The 17,777-nt window shown below is 58.4% G+C and overlaps 5 protein-coding genes across 10 annotated transcripts; all 5 read left to right on the top strand.

Moving 5' to 3' along the window:
• The first annotated feature begins 162 nt into the window (after nucleotides 1-162).
• Nucleotides 163-4,341, top strand: fam171a2b (family with sequence similarity 171 member A2b). Its single transcript, XM_085903304.1, has 7 exons — nucleotides 163-415; nucleotides 912-1,139; nucleotides 1,210-1,302; nucleotides 1,375-1,533; nucleotides 1,681-1,860; nucleotides 1,951-2,064; nucleotides 2,144-4,341. The coding sequence occupies exons 1-7, from the start codon at nucleotides 331-333 to the stop codon at nucleotides 3,562-3,564; spliced, it is 2,280 nt and encodes a 759-aa protein (XP_085759430.1). The 5' UTR covers nucleotides 163-330; the 3' UTR covers nucleotides 3,565-4,341.
• A 211-nt stretch (nucleotides 4,342-4,552) lies between these two features.
• Nucleotides 4,553-7,067, top strand: grnb (granulin b). Its single transcript, XM_085903329.1, has 11 exons — nucleotides 4,553-4,634; nucleotides 4,798-4,863; nucleotides 5,012-5,149; nucleotides 5,215-5,337; nucleotides 5,438-5,542; nucleotides 5,623-5,764; nucleotides 5,864-5,949; nucleotides 6,026-6,307; nucleotides 6,382-6,612; nucleotides 6,682-6,861; nucleotides 6,921-7,067. Exons 2-11 carry the CDS (start codon nucleotides 4,861-4,863, stop codon nucleotides 7,017-7,019), a joined length of 1,389 nt encoding a protein of 462 aa, XP_085759455.1. The 5' UTR covers nucleotides 4,553-4,634; nucleotides 4,798-4,860; the 3' UTR covers nucleotides 7,020-7,067.
• Nucleotides 7,068-7,316: 249 nt separating this feature from the next.
• On the top strand, nucleotides 7,317-10,375 carry LOC147039041 (uncharacterized). Of its 2 annotated transcripts, XM_085903322.1 has the most exons (9): nucleotides 7,317-7,462; nucleotides 7,722-7,872; nucleotides 8,033-8,108; nucleotides 8,192-8,564; nucleotides 8,781-9,183; nucleotides 9,244-9,350; nucleotides 9,422-9,530; nucleotides 9,595-9,695; nucleotides 9,786-10,375. In XM_085903322.1, the coding sequence occupies exons 2-9, from the start codon at nucleotides 7,755-7,757 to the stop codon at nucleotides 9,948-9,950; spliced, it is 1,452 nt and encodes a 483-aa protein (XP_085759448.1). In that variant the 5' UTR covers nucleotides 7,317-7,462; nucleotides 7,722-7,754; the 3' UTR covers nucleotides 9,951-10,375. The 2 variants fall into 2 exon arrangements, with proteins under 2 accessions (XP_085759448.1, XP_085759447.1); XM_085903321.1 differs by having other exon boundaries at nucleotides 9,422-9,713.
• An 86-nt stretch (nucleotides 10,376-10,461) lies between these two features.
• On the top strand, nucleotides 10,462-13,734 carry arf2b (ARF GTPase 2b). The gene is made up of 5 exons (XM_085903336.1): nucleotides 10,462-10,621; nucleotides 11,715-11,872; nucleotides 11,975-12,085; nucleotides 12,163-12,287; nucleotides 12,413-13,734. The coding sequence occupies exons 2-5, from the start codon at nucleotides 11,725-11,727 to the stop codon at nucleotides 12,572-12,574; spliced, it is 546 nt and encodes a 181-aa protein (XP_085759462.1). The 5' UTR covers nucleotides 10,462-10,621; nucleotides 11,715-11,724; the 3' UTR covers nucleotides 12,575-13,734.
• Nucleotides 13,735-14,439: 705 nt separating this feature from the next.
• On the top strand, nucleotides 14,440-17,747 carry LOC147039039 (growth factor receptor-bound protein 7-like). Of its 5 annotated transcripts, XM_085903320.1 has the most exons (13): nucleotides 14,442-14,822; nucleotides 15,111-15,219; nucleotides 15,374-15,490; nucleotides 15,552-15,690; nucleotides 15,772-15,893; nucleotides 15,975-16,046; nucleotides 16,126-16,374; nucleotides 16,448-16,546; nucleotides 16,619-16,822; nucleotides 16,931-16,976; nucleotides 17,046-17,133; nucleotides 17,190-17,283; nucleotides 17,352-17,747. In XM_085903320.1, exons 1-13 carry the CDS (start codon nucleotides 14,725-14,727, stop codon nucleotides 17,487-17,489), a joined length of 1,575 nt encoding a protein of 524 aa, XP_085759446.1. In that variant the 5' UTR covers nucleotides 14,442-14,724; the 3' UTR covers nucleotides 17,490-17,747. The 5 variants fall into 5 exon arrangements, with proteins under 5 accessions (XP_085759442.1, XP_085759443.1, XP_085759444.1 ...); XM_085903316.1 differs by having other exon boundaries at nucleotides 14,440-14,822; nucleotides 16,931-17,133; XM_085903317.1 differs by having other exon boundaries at nucleotides 14,441-14,822; nucleotides 15,377-15,490; nucleotides 16,931-17,133.
• The last annotated feature ends 30 nt before the right edge of the window (nucleotides 17,748-17,777 follow it).

The raw sequence follows: 17,777 nt of genomic DNA, 5'->3' as shown, positions 1-17,777 counted from the left end.
TTTAGAATTTTTTATTGTGGTGTGAAAAACACAGTCATAAGCAACATCAAGGAAATCGTTTAAAAAAAAAAAAACACGTTTGCAGGTCCAATCACGGTCGAACTGCGCACGTTCGTGTTCTTACGTCGAGCAGCAGAGGGCGTCATATTGGCGCCCCTCTGCTCTGCTGCCATCCAAACAAGACGCGTTGGTGCGGGTGCGGGCGCGAGCGAGCAGTGAAGCATCACGGCGTGGCAAGGCGCGAAGCAGCACCTCCTCACAAGCTGAGGAAGCGGGACCCAGGTGGCGACCACTCGCTCAGTCCGTCCGTCATGACCTATCGCTGCGACGATGGCGGCTGTGCGCGTATGTCGTGTGCTGGTCTTGGCGTGCGTGTGCGCGCTCTGGGAGGCCAAATCCGTGCACGTGCATTTTGGTAAGCTCGCGCCCGCCTTTTGTTGTCACTCTTAGCTTCATCTGCATAGTCATGTGAGCGAGTGTAACGTGCGCGACCAGGGAGCATGGTGAATTCTCGTCTTATTGTCGTCATTGTTCTGTTTCGCGCGTGCTTGCCGTCATGACGCCATTCTATAGCTGACGGTCACGCGCACAGCTGCACAAAGCCCAAAATAGGAAAGAGGCTAAAATGGCGGCGTATGTTGCTTCGTGACGTCCTCGCGACCGTACGCGCGTCTTCAGGCCACACTCATCACGCGTCCGTCCCTAGAGATTTGGCTGGCTGGCTGCGCGGCCTTTGCGGTTAGGGTTCTTCTGAAGGCTGTTAGTAACCAGGCAACACCGCCAGCAGGTCAGACAGGTCACATGACAAACGATGTCGTGTCATGGCATTTCGAGATGTGCTTAGCATCTAGCAAAGCATCTACAATGGAGTGTGGAAGAGCATCGTGTGTGTGTGTGTTTGTGCACTGCAGAAGTCCAAATCAAAGTCCAGGTGTTCGACAACAGCGACCTATCTCCGCTGGCCGACGCCCTGGTGGAGGTCCACGGCAACCAGAGCGCCTTGGCGACGGCTCGCGCCGGCGCCGACGGAACGGCGAGGGTGGACTTTGACTACCGGGCCGCAAGCTGGGTCATCATCAGCGCCGCTAAAGCAAACTACGTCACCAACTCGGTGCCCTGGTACTCGGGCCGCCCGCCACGTAAGAGCACTCGGCTGTGCGGGAGCGCTCGGCACACGCTTACGCTTGCTGTCTTCTTCTTCTTTGTCAGTGTACGCCTCCGTCAGTTTGTACCTTCTGGTTCATCGACCCGGCACGCTCATTCTGTACGATGACGTCCTTCAGGTTCTGTCTGGCTCGCCAGGTAAGAAAAGAGAAAGGGAAAGGAAAAAAAACATCGCCGCGTGAGAAAACCCGCTCCCTTTGTGACGGGCAGGTGGCGGCGAGCGCGCTGTGGCCCAGCTTCCCCGGAAGTCACTGCACCTGCCACCCGACTCCAACGGGACGGCGCTGACGGCCTCGCTGACCGCCGCCAGAACCCGGGACGAGATGGGCGGATTCCCCTTCCTGCTGGGCCGCGAGACCAACGGCTCAGGTCTGCCAAAGAGGCTGCTCCTGATCGCAAATCAAAAAGTGCCACCACCCTCTGGCGCCTGTTGGTCATTGCAACGTTGACGGACGGACGCTGGAGGAAGGTGACGGGGGGGGGAGGGACGGACAGTGACAGTGTTTTGGCGTTCAGGCGGAGAGTCCGGTTGGACCGGCTTGACACCGCTGGCGCTGGTGGGCTTGGAGCTCTCGGACGAGAACGGCCGTCCCGTCCCCGTTTCGGACCCCGTCCGGGTTTCTGTGCCGCTTCCGTCCGACTCCCGCAACAGGATGGCTACCAGCGTGCCCACGTGGACGTACCGGCGCCGTTGGGGTGAGCACGTGCGCTCCCGTCAAATAGCCAAGCCTTCTCGCTGAGCTCGAGCATTTCTCCCGCCCTCCCGCGGGTGCGTGTGCGGGACAGGCGTCTGGGTGCGCAACGGCACGGGCTACATCCAGAAGGAAGGCTCGCACTTTGTGTGGAAGGCGGCGCTTCCGCAGACGGGCTACTGGCTGGCCGCCTTCCCCACCTCCTCGGGTAAGGGACCGCTTTTGATCAAGAGGCCGTGTGATGCTCGCTTCTGGTGAGTGTTGACTTTTTTGGCTGGCCGTTTCAGGGCTTGGACCGGGCCACCCGGGCCTGAGTGACATCGGCACCTACCACGCCCTCTTCCTGCTGGCCGTCCTGGGCTCCTTGGCCCTGCTGGTCCTCATCCTGCTCTGCGTTCTGCTCTACTACTGCAGGCGCAGGTGTTTGAAACCTCGTCGGCAGCTCGGCAAGCCCCTCCCGTCCAATGGCGCCAAGCGGGACCAAGGCACATCCACCTCTCGCCTCAATCTCATATGCGGCCCTCTGGTGGAGTCGGGTCCGTCCGGCGACAGGTCGGAGCCGTCCCCCTCCCGGGACTACCGGAGCTCCGGCGAGGACCTGGCCGAGCACGCGGCCGCTCGCAAGCTGCGCCGCGCCGCGGGGAAAAGCGAAAACCTGACCGTGAACGCCGCCGCCGCCAGCAGCAACAACCTGGACAACCCGCTGCTGCGCCAAGACTACGAGCGGGGCTTCGCTACCGGGGAAGGCGGCGAGTCCGACTATCGCCGGCACCGCGGTGCCAACGACAATGGCGGCTATTCGTCCGACCCGCCGTCTCCGCCGCCCTTCCGAGGCTACCTGCCGAGCCAGCCCGACAAACCTCCGGAATATTCGGCGGCGCCGCCCGACGACCCGGCCCGGCCCACCTCCCTCAACACCCACCCGGGCCAGATCATTTTCTGCGGCTCCATCGACCAGATGAAGGAGAACATGTACCGCAGCATGGTGCCCACCCTGGTGATCCCCGCCCACTACATGCGGCTGCCATCCAGCGCCGACCCCAAGGATGGCGACAAGGACGGCGGCGCCGGCGGAGGGGCCCGACACGAGCCGCAGCAGCATCAGGGCGGCCCCCGCCGGGACGAGCCCGAGGACCCCGGCTGGGCCTCGGACGCCTCCGGCGGAGCCGTGGCCATTCCGGTGCTCTTCGACGGCTCCACCATGGCCCAGATGAACGGAGAGCTGCAAGCCCTGACCGAGAAGAAGCTTCTGGAGCTGGGCGTCAAGCAGCACCCGCGCGCCTGGTTCATCTCCTTGGACGGCCGCGCCAACGCCCACGTGCGCCACTCCTACATTGACGCCGGCGCCAACGACTTGGGCGGCGGCGGGCCCGGAAGCTCGCCAAGAGACGCCAACCTAGAGGCTCCCGAGCGCAAGTCAAAAGACCAACGCTGGGAGGCGGGACGCAAGGGACTCGGCAGGGCGGGCAAAAGCTACTCCAAGCTGGCCTACCCTGACCCCCCCGCCGGGGAAGGCCGCCCCGCGTCCCCCGAGGAGAACTCGCTGACCCCGCTTCTGGACCAGGGAGCCTCCGCCGTGCCCCGGAAAAGCCGCGACGGGGATAACCGCCGCTCCGGTCCCGACGACGAGGACAAGGAGGAGAACCGCAAGAGTCCCTGGCAGAAGATCGAGGACAGGCCGCTCATGGTCTTCCATCCCAGGAAGTGACAAAGCCCTTTGGACCGCGACTGCCTGCCTGCCAATTCCTTCCGCTCCTCACCCCGCAGCGCCATTGGAATCTTGGACCGGCTACCGCTTCACAAGTAGTGTGCGCACACTTTTCCCTCCTCACTTGTGGCGCACAGAAATGTTGGAAGAACATTGCTGGTGAGACCTAAGCGGCCGTTGTGTCTCACGCGGGAGGACAAAGCGCACAATGGTCTTTCCGTGTCCTCAATGGCAAGAAGCACAAGCGCGCTGCTTTCTGATAGGTCGCACATGTACTTTGACACCCCCTCCCCCCAGCCCACGTCCCCCTTCCTCCCGAGAGGGCCACCTCCTTCCTCCGAGTGCCACCTCCTTCCTCCGAGTGCCTTCTTCTCTGGCCCGGAGGGTTGTTTTGGACCTCGGCCTGCATGTTTTCATTGTAAAGGTCACAAAATGGACTTCCGGTCGGTCGTCCAAGTTTACACTCGCTTCTTCTTCTGCTTCTTATTGAAAATCCAACCTTTGTGTTCGTGTGCTGTTTTGTGTTTGTGTTGACGTTTGATGAGCCACAATGACCGTTGCACTTGATTCCTTCTTCTTCTACTTCTTGTAAGGATGAGGAGCCCCATTGTGATGTTTGTATACAAAGGAGAAATAAATGTGTTCCGTCACTCGCTGGTGGAAGCTTCATGGTGAAGAATGGAAAATGAAGCTGAACACTCCGCCAGACAAATGTTCATTGCACACTACGCCTGAGCATCTTGACAGCCATTTTTGTAAAAGCCCAATATTATATGATTGTTTAAAAAAAATCCCTCGATTTTTGTCGGTAAAATAGTCACTTGCATAAAATTCGACATCATAATTGCATTGCATCAAAGTAATTATGCAACACCCGGTACAAGTCCAGAATTTCGAATTGTCTCTATTTTCGTGAGAGTCACGTGCCCGGGTCAAGTGACCATGGTCACGTGACCCTAGTTGCCTTCACCCAAAACATCTTTGAGCGAGCGACGTTCAAGTTAGTCGGCCGCCTTTCTACCTTTTCGCTCGTCCCGTTGACCCGCTCCGATTCGGATGTGACCAACCAGGTTAGTCAGAAGTGAAGCCATTCAAACGCTTCGGTAGTTTGTTTGTTCGTAAGCCCACCTAGCTTTCTATGCTAACTTGCACCGTTAGCTCCCACTTTTTGGCGATGATTCGGTTGGCATAACAATAATGTCTTATGAGGCAGCTATTGGTCTCTTTTCTCAGCAAGGGAGTCGACGGCACACATGAGCGTGAGGGAGCATCATTGACGTCGTCGGCTGTCACACAATGGTAAGCGAGCGATGTCTGACTAATTGAAGGGCCGGCAGCAGGAATGCTACAGGAGAGAGAGAGAGCATGATTCATGATGCTGACGTCGGCCCGGAATGGGCGCACTTGGGAAAACGCCATCTCAGCTATTGTGATTTCCTGGGCACAGGTGTTGTGGTGCGTGTTGGCGGCCAGCCTACTCGGTGCCAGCGTGGGGCTAGTGTGTCCCGACGGTGGCGCCTGCCAGGACGGAAATACGTGCTGCAAAGACTTTGCGGGACGCTACGGCTGCTGCCCCTTGCCTCGGGTCAGTCCTCACGCTCCCGTGCCAACGTATGGCGCCATAACTTTAGCGTGTTGCCGCCGCCGCAGGCCGTGTGCTGTTCGGACGGCCTCCATTGTTGCCCGGAAGGCACCGCGTGTGACCTGCAGCATGCCACGTGTAGAAACCAGACGCTGACTTTTCCCTGGAGGAGGTCACTTCCTCCCCAGCAGGTAACCAACCGCTGCACCGCAAAATGGCAGTCACCTTAGCTTCATGCTAATATATAGAGGCAAAAGCCGTAGACGGGCTAACTTTGAACTTACTGTTCAGAGGATGGCGGCCACCTTGTGCCCGGACGGGCAGTCGGAGTGTCCGGAGGCCACCACGTGCTGCCAGCTGCTCGACGGCTCGTGGGGGTGCTGTCCGTTGGCTAAGGTGAGGCGCCCGCCGCCCATGCATTTCGCCGGGTGAGCCGCCGACTGGCTGGCTGACCGACCGACCGACTCCTCCCGCAGGCGGTGTGCTGCGCCGACAAGCTTCACTGTTGCCCCGAGGGGACCGTCTGCGATCTGGCCAGCTCCAGATGCGTGTCGCCCGGCGGTGACTGGCAGCCCCTGATGGACAAGCTGGCTGCCACACCTCGTGTCAGCGCTCCGGGTAGGCTCAATCCATGCGCATTTGGAGGAAGGAAAAGCTGCGCCGGCGGTTCCCGCTGACCATTGCTGTCCCTCTCTCCCTCCTCCGCCCGCCGCGCAGGCACGTCATGGACGAGCCTCTGTCCCGACACTTTCACCCGCTGCCAACGGCTGGGAGGAGACTACGGCTGCTGCCCCATGTCTGACGTAAGACCCACGCAATCAGACCAAATGTGAGCTTTGCGTCCAGCCGGCACACTTGATGTGTGTGTGTCTTGGGCAGGCCACATGCTGCTCGGACGGCCTTCACTGCTGTCCTCGCGGCACCGCCTGCAACTTAGCCGCCGGCACGTGTGACAGCGCCGCCTCAGTCCTCGCCGCCTCAGTCCTCGCCGCCTCGCCCCCAAAGGCAAAATGCGACGAGGCGCCCGGCGCCGCCCGGCTCGCCGAGACGGCCGCCACGACGGGCGTGAGCGCCTGCGACGAGCGCACCGGCTGCCCCAAAGGCGCCAGCTGCTGCTTCATGAAGAGTGCCGGCGAGTGGGGCTGCTGCCCGCTGCCGCAGGTAGTGAAGTGAAGCCAAGCGGGTCCACCACGACAAAGCGTGATGTCCATGCGCGCCGCGCTCTCTGTCCTCAGGCGGTGTGCTGCCAGGACGGCTCCCACTGCTGCCCCGCCGGGCACGCGTGCCGACCAGGGCGCGCGTCGTGTTCCCGAGGATTCCCCTGGCTGGCCAAAAGGCCGGCGGTCATGGCGCCGCACCCGCCGGCCCTCGCCGACGTCAAGTGCGACGACAAGAGCAGCTGCGCGGCGGGCACCACCTGCTGCAAGTTGCCCAGCGGAGAGTGGGGCTGCTGCCCGCTCCTCAAGGTGCCTTTTTCTGTCAGCCGGGCCAAGGTGGCGCAGGCGTGACGGTGCTTTGGGTCCTCCGTACCGCAGGCCGTGTGCTGCGCCGACCGCGAGCACTGCTGCCCGCAAGGCTACTCGTGCAACATGGAGACGGGAACGTGCGAGAAGCCGGCCGCCGCCGTGCCGTGCGACGCTGCCTCGGCTTGCGGCCAGCGGGAGACGTGCTGCCGGAGCTCTGCTTCGGGTTGGGCCTGCTGCCCCTCCCCACAGGTGCGTTCTCACTCGCCTTTCCTAGAGAGCCAGACTGAGGACCCGGTGTCGCCCGCCAGGCGGTTTGCTGCGACAGCACGGAGCGCTGCTGTCCCGCCCGCCACTGGTGCGGCCCCGGCGGCACCTGCGTCCCGACCTCGCCGGTCGGACTGCTTTGAGCGCAGAGGAGGGTGCCATCCGTCCCCGCCGGCCGCTTCTGCCTCGACAAACGAGTGACCGCAAGTGTTTTTCCATTTCAATAAAAATGCGAAAGGTGAGCCTTGACATGTTTTGCCGCTTTTCTTCATTCGTGAATTGCCGCTTAGAAGCTGAGCAAACAGCTGAGCAAAGTGACCACTGATCTCTTTGCATGTTGCCAGGGAGACCACACACACACACACACACACACACCTCAGTGTCAGCGGGTGCAGAAAAATGTCAGGGGAGGGGTCTGGCTTTTGAACACGTCATATGTTGTTTGGGCCAGTGAGAAGCCTTGGGGGAGGAAACAACCAGGCAACGTTTGACCCTCAAAGAAACATCCAGAATATCTGGAAGGACCAGCAGCCCAAAAACCCATCTACCGGACTTGCCTGAGAAACACCCGCAGGAGCCGGGCCAGGTAAGTGCAGGAACTGGCAAGCGTCCCGAGAAGACGTCGCAAAGGTCACGGCTATTTGCCATATTTGCAATGCTTGCGCGCATCTTGAAGCCAAACAAAACAAAAAGTCCCACGCCTCGCATTTCAAGGCAACCCGGTCGAACAGGGAGCAAGGATGGCTATCCAACTTTGCTCGACGTCAACACGGCAGACGGAGTCGGACAGCTGCGGGCTGGCTGGCTATTCTTAGCCCAGTCGTTTGTTGTCTGTGTGCTCTTAGACACCCGGCGGCGGCGAGTCAACATCGGGCCGCATGCTGGAGCTGGGCCGCAGGCGGGCCGGCGACGCTCGTGCCCTCCCGGGAACTGCCGAGCTGCCGCCTGAACCTTCCGGTGAACGTGGGCACCCGTCTGTGGTGGCGCAGGCGCAGAGTGAGACGCACACACACACGTTGCCCATTCTGCATCCCTTCGCTGTGTGTGCTCGTCGGCTTTCGGCGCTGTGCCCCTGGCGCGGGCCGCTTGCCACACCCGGTCTGCCGCCAAACGCACTGGCCACACTGGGACGAGCGTGCGTCTGTTGCGTTGACAGGCGAAGACTTCCAGGAGTTCAGCCCGACGCACGTCCGCCGTTGTGACTCGCGCTTGGGCCTCGTCCGCGCCTTCAGGTGAGTGACGATACCTGTGTTCTACGTGTGCCAGTCCGGTTGTCTTGACCGAACTAGTCAGCTCGTGGCCTACCTGTGCGCAGGCAAGCGAGTTTCAATGCGGAAGGCCAGGGAGAGCAAGGCATCCGGTGGTTTCGTTCGGCAGACGGAGCGCCCGCGTCGTGCTGTGCCGTCATTACCCCGCCCCCTCAATTTAAGGACGCCCCCGACGATGGCGTCGACTGGTCGCAACTGACCGGCGACCGCCAGTGGGAGCCAAGCCAAAGTGATTGGTCGCAAGTCTCGGCTGCTTTTAGCTCCTCCTCCTCCTCCTCCCTGTTGGCTCAGTGCCACTACGCCCCCTGGTCAGCAGGCAAAGTCGTTTCCGTTTGCCCTCCCGCCACGCACGCCAGCACGCGCCACCTGCTGGGCCGGAGTATGAGTGCGCACCAAAACCGAGGCTTCCTCTTGCACCACGTCAGAGAAAACACACGCACACCAAAGACAAACAAACACACAAAAGTCCCACTGACGTAAACTATGCACAGCACACACGCAAGACTGCAAGACACCCACCAAAGTCACACGCAGATTGGAACGCACTGAGCGAGCGCAAACGTATACGACACATTGACACACGCAACACACAAGCCGCCCAAAAGTCACAATCTTGTGCGCTTTTGTGTCACGCAGAAGCTGCGGCCAGTCATGGGTCAGTACAGAGAGGGTCGCGAGTACGACGTCTTGCGTCCAATCCACAGCGCCGCCTCCGGGACAGTGCCCGCCGTGTACTGGGTGAGCCCCTGGCGGACGGAGGCGGCCGACGAGGACCGAGGCGACCCGGAGGCGGAAGGCCGGCCCGCGTCTCTGCGAGATGAGACCCCTTGGGACTCGGACGTGGACATTTACGTGGGGGAGGAGGACGGCGATTACGAGGGGGACTGTGAGGACGAGGATGACGAGGAGGTGTCTGCCCCTGCGGCGGCGCCTGCGCAATACCTCCGAGCCTTGCTGGATGTTTTCCCTGTTTTGCGGAGAGGCCAGTGGACAGGCGCCGCGCCGGGGCTCACCGACGGCCAGCGTCGACACCTCCCAGGTGCTCACTCACACATTTGCCGCAAACCAAAAGGGGTGCTACTGAAAGGTGTGTCACCAGGCGCGGCCCTCGGGGACTTTCACGCGCAGACCCCTGAGCTGCGGACCCCCGAGCCGCGGGATGACCCCCCCTCCTGCTTCAGCAGCTCCTCACAGGCCTCACTAAAGGTCTGCCTGCGCCCGTCTGCATGTGTCGGTGCCCGCTGTGCGTCGGTTTTAATGCGGAACGCCCCTTCCAGGACTCTGAGCGTTCCGCGGATGACGGGAGCTCTGGCGTCTTCTCCTCCGGCGGGGGTCACGAGGAGAGTAGGGGGCGGGCACGGGGGCCCCCCTTGCGCCACTTTGAAGGTGATGCCGTCCGTCCAACGCTAGGCGACGGCGGAATGCACCTTTGCTCATTTTACCCCGTCAGGTGTGCACATTTGGATCGAGGACACTCGGGGGCGGCGCCTGAAAATTCGGGAGCGGCGGTGGGTCCGAGTCGGACACGTGGCTGTCGGAATCGGCCGGCAGGTGGGATGACGTGGCGAGGTTACTGGCGCTCCCCGTCCGTAGGTGGTTACCGTACGTCCATCCTGACATCAAGTCCTCTCTTCCAATCAGATGTCGGCGAGCGCCTTCACCTTGGAGATGCCAGACAGGAAGTCGGTGTGCTTCCGGCGCCAGATCGGCGAGTCTCATCTGCGCCTCCGCTGTGTGGACGCGCCGGACTCGTGTCCGCGATGGACGTGGCGAGTTCGGGACGGCAAACTAGAAGTCCGCCAATGACCGTACTCATCGAAAGCCGCCTGAACTTTTGCTCCGGGTCGTTCTGGCCCAAAAGGAGCAAATGCTAACTTCCTTTGCCTCTGGTAGCCATTCAAGCAAGAGCAAGTTACTTTTTAGTCACCTCGCATGTGTCGACTAAAGTTTGTTTCAACGTTGGGTGACCACTGTCTTCGACATAAACTGAAGGTTTTGCCTTCCGTCCCATTGGCACGCAAGCAGACAACGAGTGAGCTAATCTTCAAGCCAGGCCTCCTGAAATACAAAGCGGTTCAACAAGATTTTGCGGTTCAACAAGATTTTCCACTCATGATCGTGTGATTGTGTAAGACATTTGTAATTTGTAATAATACTATAAACTATAATGTATTTTGAAATTATTTTTTGTGCTATCAGGCCGAAAGAAAATAAAAGAATTGTTTTCTGTGCGTGCGCGCACGCGCGCTATGTACTTCCGCGACATTTTGTGCAACATTCCAGACTCCCTGCGATTGGACGCCATCGTCGGGGAGGCGGGAAAAGAGTGACGGTCCGCCTTGCTGCGATTGGCTTACAGCTGCTAGTAGGACGCACTGGAGCGCCGGCTTCCACCCGCTTGCGCAAGACGCCATTTTGGAGTAACGGCCAGTCTAACGGAAGATACGCGAAAGCTCCGCAAGCGAGCCTTTGACCAGGTAAATCTTCTGTGAATCCGACGGCGGATCCCCTTGGCACCTCCGTTGTGAGATATGCTGGCGGCGCATCCGAGCTTTCAGTCGTGGCTGCTTTGACGCGCGGTGACGCTCGTCTCGGCGCTGCTGTGACGCGGCATTTAGCGGCTAGGCTAGCACAGTGCTGGCTCCGAACAGGCCGATCTGATAACGTTCCTATCCGAAGCCCCCCCTCGCCCCCCGTTATCGTTTCGCTCAACCCACCAGCTCCTTAATGAAATGTCCCCGTTTTAATAGCACGGCGATTGCAAAAATGTTTTGTTCAAGACGACCGTATTAATGTAGCTAATGCTAAGGGCTAACGTATCCGCCCTACGCGATGCTAACTGTAGCGGGGCGAGCGAGCGAGCTCCCTACAACTTCAACTCTGCACCTTTTCTAGAGGCCAATCGCCCGCGCTTTTGCTTTTGCTTTGTTTGGCACATTTGGATTTTGCTTCCGTTATATTCAAGGGGGGCCGACTCTATTGTCGCGGCCCGAGCTTTGCCTCAAGTCACGTTCAATGGCCGACTGAGGAGCAGCAGGCCGCCAAGCGATTAGTCAGCTCCGCTTCGCTTTGACGCCCATTGGGAACGACAAACGTCGGACTTGAACAGCACAAATGCGTCACGTTTACAGCGGGCGGGCGGCATTGCCATGCCGGTAGCTCGATGAAGGAAGGGCCAATCCAGTGGGATTCCCCCATGAGCAGTCCTCAAGAAGGCGGGGGCTGCGGCCGCTGCTGCTGCTCCTATTATTCAGTCGCTCGTTACCTGCTCGCGGATCACATTTGATGTGCTGTGTGGTTAAATTTGCCCTTGTAAACACTCCACAAGTCCCGTTCGACAGAAGCTTAAATAATATGCAAGAAAGAGTGTCAACCTGGGGACGGAAACTAGGATCAGTCTCTTGTACCCGGTGGCATCACTAGCAAGCAGCATGGAGGCAAGTGGGGCGAAACTCGGACACGACCGCTCCAAAGCCCGTCCAAAGTGGAGTTCAAAGGATGGCCGGCCGTATTACACCTGACGTCTCGTGAGCCTCCCTCACAACCCGCGTGCTGTGCTTCTCTCGGCAGCGTCGTCGCCATGGGCAACATATTTGCTACCATGTTTAAGGGCCTCTTTGGCAAGAAGGAGATGAGGATCCTCATGGTGGGCCTGGACGCCGCGGGGAAGACCACCATCCTTTACAAGCTCAAGCTAGGAGAAATTGTCACCACCATTCCCACCATCGGTAGGTCTCGCCGCCCGCGACCCTGCACTCCGAACTGCCGCCGAGCCGTTCCTCAAAGTGAGCTGCTCCTGTGCGCGCCCCTGCCACTTATGTCACCTGCAGGTTTCAACGTGGAGACGGTGGAATACAAGAACATCAGTTTTACTGTGTGGGACGTGGGCGGTCAGGACAAAATCCGTCCGCTGTGGCGCCACTACTTCCAGAACACCCAAGGTGAGCCCATCGACGGCGCGCATCCGCCGGAGCCAGCCAGCCAGCGAGCGCTCGCTGACGTGCGGGCGTGTGCGTAGGTCTGATCTTCGTGGTGGACAGTAACGACCGGGAGCGCGTCAACGAGGCCCGCGAGGAACTGTCGCGTATGCTGTCGGAGGATGAGCTCCGAGAAGCTGTCCTGCTGGTGTTTGCCAACAAACAGGTCTGAAAAAGCGCAGCGCGAAACCAACGCGGCCTCGGAGGCCTCTTATCCGTACGGAGGCCGCGACGCAATTAGACTGACGTGTGCCTTTGCCACTCACTCACCCTCCCTCCCTCCATCCGCAGGACCTCCCCAACGCCATGAACGCCGCCGAGATCACAGACAAGCTGGGCCTGCACTCGCTGCGCCAGCGCAGCTGGTACATCCAGGCCACGTGCGCCACCAGCGGGGACGGCCTCTACGAGGGCCTCGACTGGCTCTCCAACCAGCTCAAGAACCAGAAATGAGCGCTCCTCTTCTTCTTTCTTTGTTCTCTTTCCGCTCACCGCGCCGGCGCCCCGTCTGACACCTGACCCCCCTCTTTCTCTTTCTCTCTCTTTCTCTCTCTCTCTCTCTCTCTCTCTCCCCCCCACACACATACACACGTTGTAGGGCTGGCTCAGCTGTGGGTTAGGATGGGAATAACAGTGGCGCGCTTTTGGTGCCCATTGGACTCCCCAACCTCCCTCTCAGCCTGCACTCTCCCTTCTTCCCCTCTTCCTCCTCAGAGGAAGCATGGTTTTCAAAGCCCCACCCCTGCCTCCCTTCCTCCCTCACTGTATTCAATGCCTGATTGCTAGATGTCATTTCACCCCGTATGAAGCATTTAACCTGTATCAGGTCAGAGTTCACAGCTCCCCCTCCCATCCCCCCACCCCCCTTCCCCATCAATCATGAAAATCATGCTGTCTCTGCAATCACGCCCCACCCCCCAGCACAAGGCGCGTTTGTGGCAGGAGTCAACAAGACTGTGATGAGCTTCATTGTCAACATTTGAAAGCAACTTCTCTTTTTCTTGTTCTTCTCGTTCTTCCTGTCACGCAATTCTATTTGTACTTTTGACTGCGCAACCAAACAAAAGCGTCCCGGCAGTTTGGACACAAACAAACAAAAACAAGAAAAGGACAAAAAACGTGTCCACCAGCCAGCATGTTTTCAGGTCTAGCGGTCGCCTTTTGGTGCGGATGAAGGATTTGGGCACCAGGTGAGGCCGGCGAGTGGTGGAGTCGGCTCGGGTCTGTTTGGGGAGCTTGTGAGTGAGACGAGACCTCGTCGCCCCGTCCCGCTACAATGATTGTAAATGTATAAGGTGTTTGTGTGGGCTTGTCTCAACAAATACAAACATGATTTGGTCCAGGAAAAAAAGAAAAAGAAACGCCATGACGTGGTCACGCACCGCAATGTCGCTCCAACGGGTTGTGTATCAAACCGGGCCGCCAGGTGGCGCCAAAGAAGCGTCAACGCGATTGCAAATGTTAATTTGGGCCACAGTCCGCGTTTTCACTTCTCGTCGGAATAAATGTTTATTTGTACAACACTCAGCTTTTCATTGTATCCTACTTTCATTCTTATGTCTCCTCAAATGATGGTTTTGTTTAATTAAATGTTTAACGTTATTTTCTCTTCATTGGTTGGTCATAAGTCATTTGATTCTAACATTTTAATTCAAGTTCACTCTAATAAATGCTTATTTGTGTAACAAAATGATTAGTTTATTGAAATTAGCTTTCATGTCTGCACAGGATTTTTTCTCCTCTGGCTAAGGAGCGGCATGTAACAATATCTAGTAAAATGCACGTTTTATTATTTTTTTTTACAATGGGTTACATTTATTATTGTATTTTAGTTTCGGCCGGATTTCATGACATATCCAATAATATTGACCATACAACTCAGTAATTCTTACAAAGTTATTTTTAAACGTTTTCTAATACTTTATTGCCTGTCAAACGAACGACATGCCATAAGATGATACACATAACAATAATCGGTAAGACCTTTTAACTTTTCTATTCATTTGTAGAACTTTTCATGTGAATTCAATCATTTGTACTGGAAGTTCATCTCAAGTTGTTCATCAATGCTCATTTGTTTAAATGACTAAGTGTTCCTTTGTAGAAGTTGCGAGATTTGAAAGTCTTTTCTTGTTTAAGAGGTTCATCTATGTAGTTCTTGTTAGAATTGAATTGTAATTAAAATGTTCATTATCATAAATATTCAGACAACAGCTCCAATCCTTTCATGACATTTTTGTAAACTGATCGCTTTTTGTTCTGTCGGGAGATTGGTCGTCACGTGATCACTTGGCCGCGTGTGGCACCTCCTTTCGCGGGCGGGGGCGACGTCATCGTCGCCATAATGACTGGCAGCTGAGCGGCGGCCAAGAAACGACAGGTAGCGCACGCCACAGAGCCGCCGGCGAGTCGCCACGGAGAGACAAACGCCGTCACGCGCTGTGTGTACTCGACTCTACTCCACTTTGTGTTGTTTGTCGGGTTGTGTTTGTGGGTTTGCGTCGCCGTCAGGTGAAAAGGGGCGCCAAGCGAGTGGACGGACGCTGGCGGCCAGTTGTCTTCGGAAACGCCAAAGGGAGGTACGAGCTCCGCTTTGACACGACATGTGGCAAAAAGAAAGTTTGGGCGACGACGTTACCCGTCTGGAAGTGCGCCATTCCCAACCAATCAGCATCGCCAGCTGGACTTCCGTCAACAGCAGGTGCGTCATGACGTCACCAACAAGCACCGCATGGCCTCCGCTCTGGACGCCATTGGTTGCCACAAGGCGACTGCTTCCGACTTCTCCACGTCCATTTTTGGGGTTGACATAAGTAGCCGTTGTGTTTTTTTTTTTTTTTTTGGTTTTTTTTTTTTTTTTCTCTCTGTCTACACGAGCACTACTTTAGACCAGTGCACTTTGTGCCTATGTAGCATTGCTGATGTGGCTATGTGTCCGCTGGCATTGTTTGGCGACAGCGAGTGAACCCTGTTTGCCTTTCTCTCGCAGGAGCGACTGGAGGCAGGGTTTCTCATCATCTGCGCCGTGCGTCCCGAACCCCTTCCCGGAGCTGTGCAGCCCCTCCGGCTCTCCCGTGGCCACGGCCGGCGACAAAGATGTGAGTCGGGCGCACGCAGGCGCGCGTCCTTCTTCGCTCATTGTCGTTTGACATTGCGAGTCAGCGGTCTTAAGGGACGCTCGCAAGAGTTCGCACGCACGCACATTCACTCGTCCGGCCAATGCTCACGCCCACATGCATGCCTTTGATGAAGCAGCAGCAGCAGCGACGGCGGTGGCAGCGGCGGCGGTCCTTCCAAGTGAGCGAGCCAAGCACCCAAAGTCTGAACCGGAGCCAGCTGAGCGACGGCAAAGTGAGCGCCGACGGAAAAGTAAGTTCTGACGCGCTCGGGACTCAGTTTGTCCTTTTGCGGCTGACGTTAGCCACTGAAGGTTTTCGGTGAGGACGAGCACGGCCGCTGGCTTCTCGTGAGCGCCGGCGCCACAGCCATGGACGTTTGTAACATGTTGGCGGGCTGCGGCGAGCGGGAGAACTTGTCCCTGACGGAGGTCCATCCCACACTCGGCTTCGGTAACGCACATGCGCTCGCACGCGCGCCCGCGCTTCCCATGGCGGGCGAGCGTGTGAGCCAAGGCGCATCACCCCCCACAGAGAGGTGCCTGGAGGACCACGAGGCGGTGCTGGAGGTTCAGGCCGGCGGGGCCGTCAAGGCCGACGCCAGGCTCGTCTTCTGCAAGAATTACGCCAAGTACGAGCTCTTCCGGAAGCCCGTGGTAAGAACGCCGTCCCTGGCGTGCTTAGCTAAGCGATTGACGGGCGCGCTACCGTCGGCTCACGTGACGTCTGGCCCTCAGCTTTTCTTCCCGGACGCCATGATCTCGGACGGTGGCGGCGGCAAAGCCGTGACGTCGCGACAGCCGGTGCAGGTGGCAGCGCACGACGCAGCGCACGACGGGTCACTTCTCGCGCTGGCCTCCGATGACTCTGTCCCGCCCCCACACGCAGGACCTGGTCCGTCGAGGCTCGTGTCCCGACATCTGCGGCTTCCTGCACGTGAAGGAGTGCGGGCGTAAGTCGTGGAAGCGGGCTCACTTCCTACTGCGCCGTTCGGGTCTGTACCGCTCGTCCAAGGACGCGTCCAAAGAGCCGCGCCAGCTGCAGTACGTGGCCGACCTCGGCCACCTCCACGTCTACAATGTGGTCAACGCTCGCAAAGTTTACGGCGCGCCGCAAGACTTTTGCTTCGCCCTAGCGGTTGGTCACCTTTGCGCCGCGTCTCAGCGCTAACAAAACCCGAATGGGACTTGAGCTCCGTGCATGCGTACAGCCCTCAGGTAGTCCGGTCCGCCTTCAACACGTGAAGATGCTGTGCGCCGACAGCGAGCAGAGCAGAACCTGCTGGACCTCGGCCTTGCGCTTATTCAAGGTGGGATTCTGATGCTTTTGATCGGTCGGCGTGACCCGCATCTGACCCGCTTTCTGGGCGTCTCTGTGTCAGTATGGGAAGCAGCTGCAGTGTAACTTCCAACAGTCCAAGTGGAGTTTGGGTGGAACGAAACTAACGGATGGCGGAGCGACTCTGCAGGCCAAGTCGCAGGCCAGCCTAGCGGCCAGGGACTTTTCGGCAAGTTCCGCAGACCGAGTTGTCGAGACCCCGAGCGAGGTGGATTTCGTGGAGCGGCAGGAGCGACAAGCATTTCGGGTGAGGAGCAGCTCGTTGCCACAATGTCGGCTGTGAGGAGTCCCGCTCATCGTCCTCTGACCTGTTTTTTTTTTTTTTGTTTTGTTTTTGCGTTCCCTGGCTTGTCAGTGCGGGGAAGCCCTGCGCCGCAGCCTGCCCGACCTGAACTGGGCCCGTAAGTCGCCGACGTCTCCTTGCCGCCGCTTTTGGCACCGAGGTGACCGTTTGTTCCCCGGCTTATCAGCGCTCCACGCCGGCCAGCCGTGGTTCGGCGGCGGCCTGAGCCGAAAGGGAGCGCAGACGCTGATGGAGAAGCAGGGCCTGGTGGACGGGTGAGCCCAATGGCTGTCGTTGTGTGTTTGCACCTCATTTTGTTTTCTTTGCACAGGACGTTCCTGATCAGGGGCAGCCGGCAGCACGCCCGCTGCTTCGTGTTGTCGCTGTGTTTCCAGCTGAAGACTGAACACTTCCTGGTCATCCCGGTGGGTGAGCGCCTGCCTCTCACGTGTCTTGCTGCGTGCGTGCGTGCTAACAGTGTGTGCGTTTCCAGTGCGAGGAGGGCGGGCGGCAGTATCTGACGATGGACGACGGCGCCACTCTGTTCACGGACCTGACGCAGCTGGTGGATTTCCACCAGATCAACAAAGGCATCCTACCTGTCTGCCTCAAGCACCCGTGCATACTTTGAGCTGCCCTTCCCTGAGCTCCCCTCCGCCCTGCCCCGCCCCCTTCCCCAAAGGCAAAACAGATGGCCGGACGGGGTGTTCCGTGGCGCCCGCCACCGGCCGCCTCACGTGACTGACGGAGAGCCTTCCTCCACCTTTGGCAGGAAAGTACACGACGTGACGTCACCTCGGCGACGTGCGTCCTCTTTCCTTCCGTTTGAGCACATTTGGGAATGCCTTTTTGGAAGCGACGTTTGTTCAATAAAACATTTTGCACAAAAGATGATTGGCAGGCCTCATGGCTTTTGAGC

Source organism: Syngnathus leptorhynchus, chromosome 22, assembly GCF_054491065.1.
Source record: "Syngnathus leptorhynchus isolate UIUO chromosome 22, UIUO_Slep, whole genome shotgun sequence".
Classification (NCBI taxonomy): domain Eukaryota; kingdom Metazoa; phylum Chordata; class Actinopteri; order Syngnathiformes; family Syngnathidae; genus Syngnathus; species Syngnathus leptorhynchus.
This window is presented reverse-complemented; position numbering and strand designations above follow the sequence as displayed.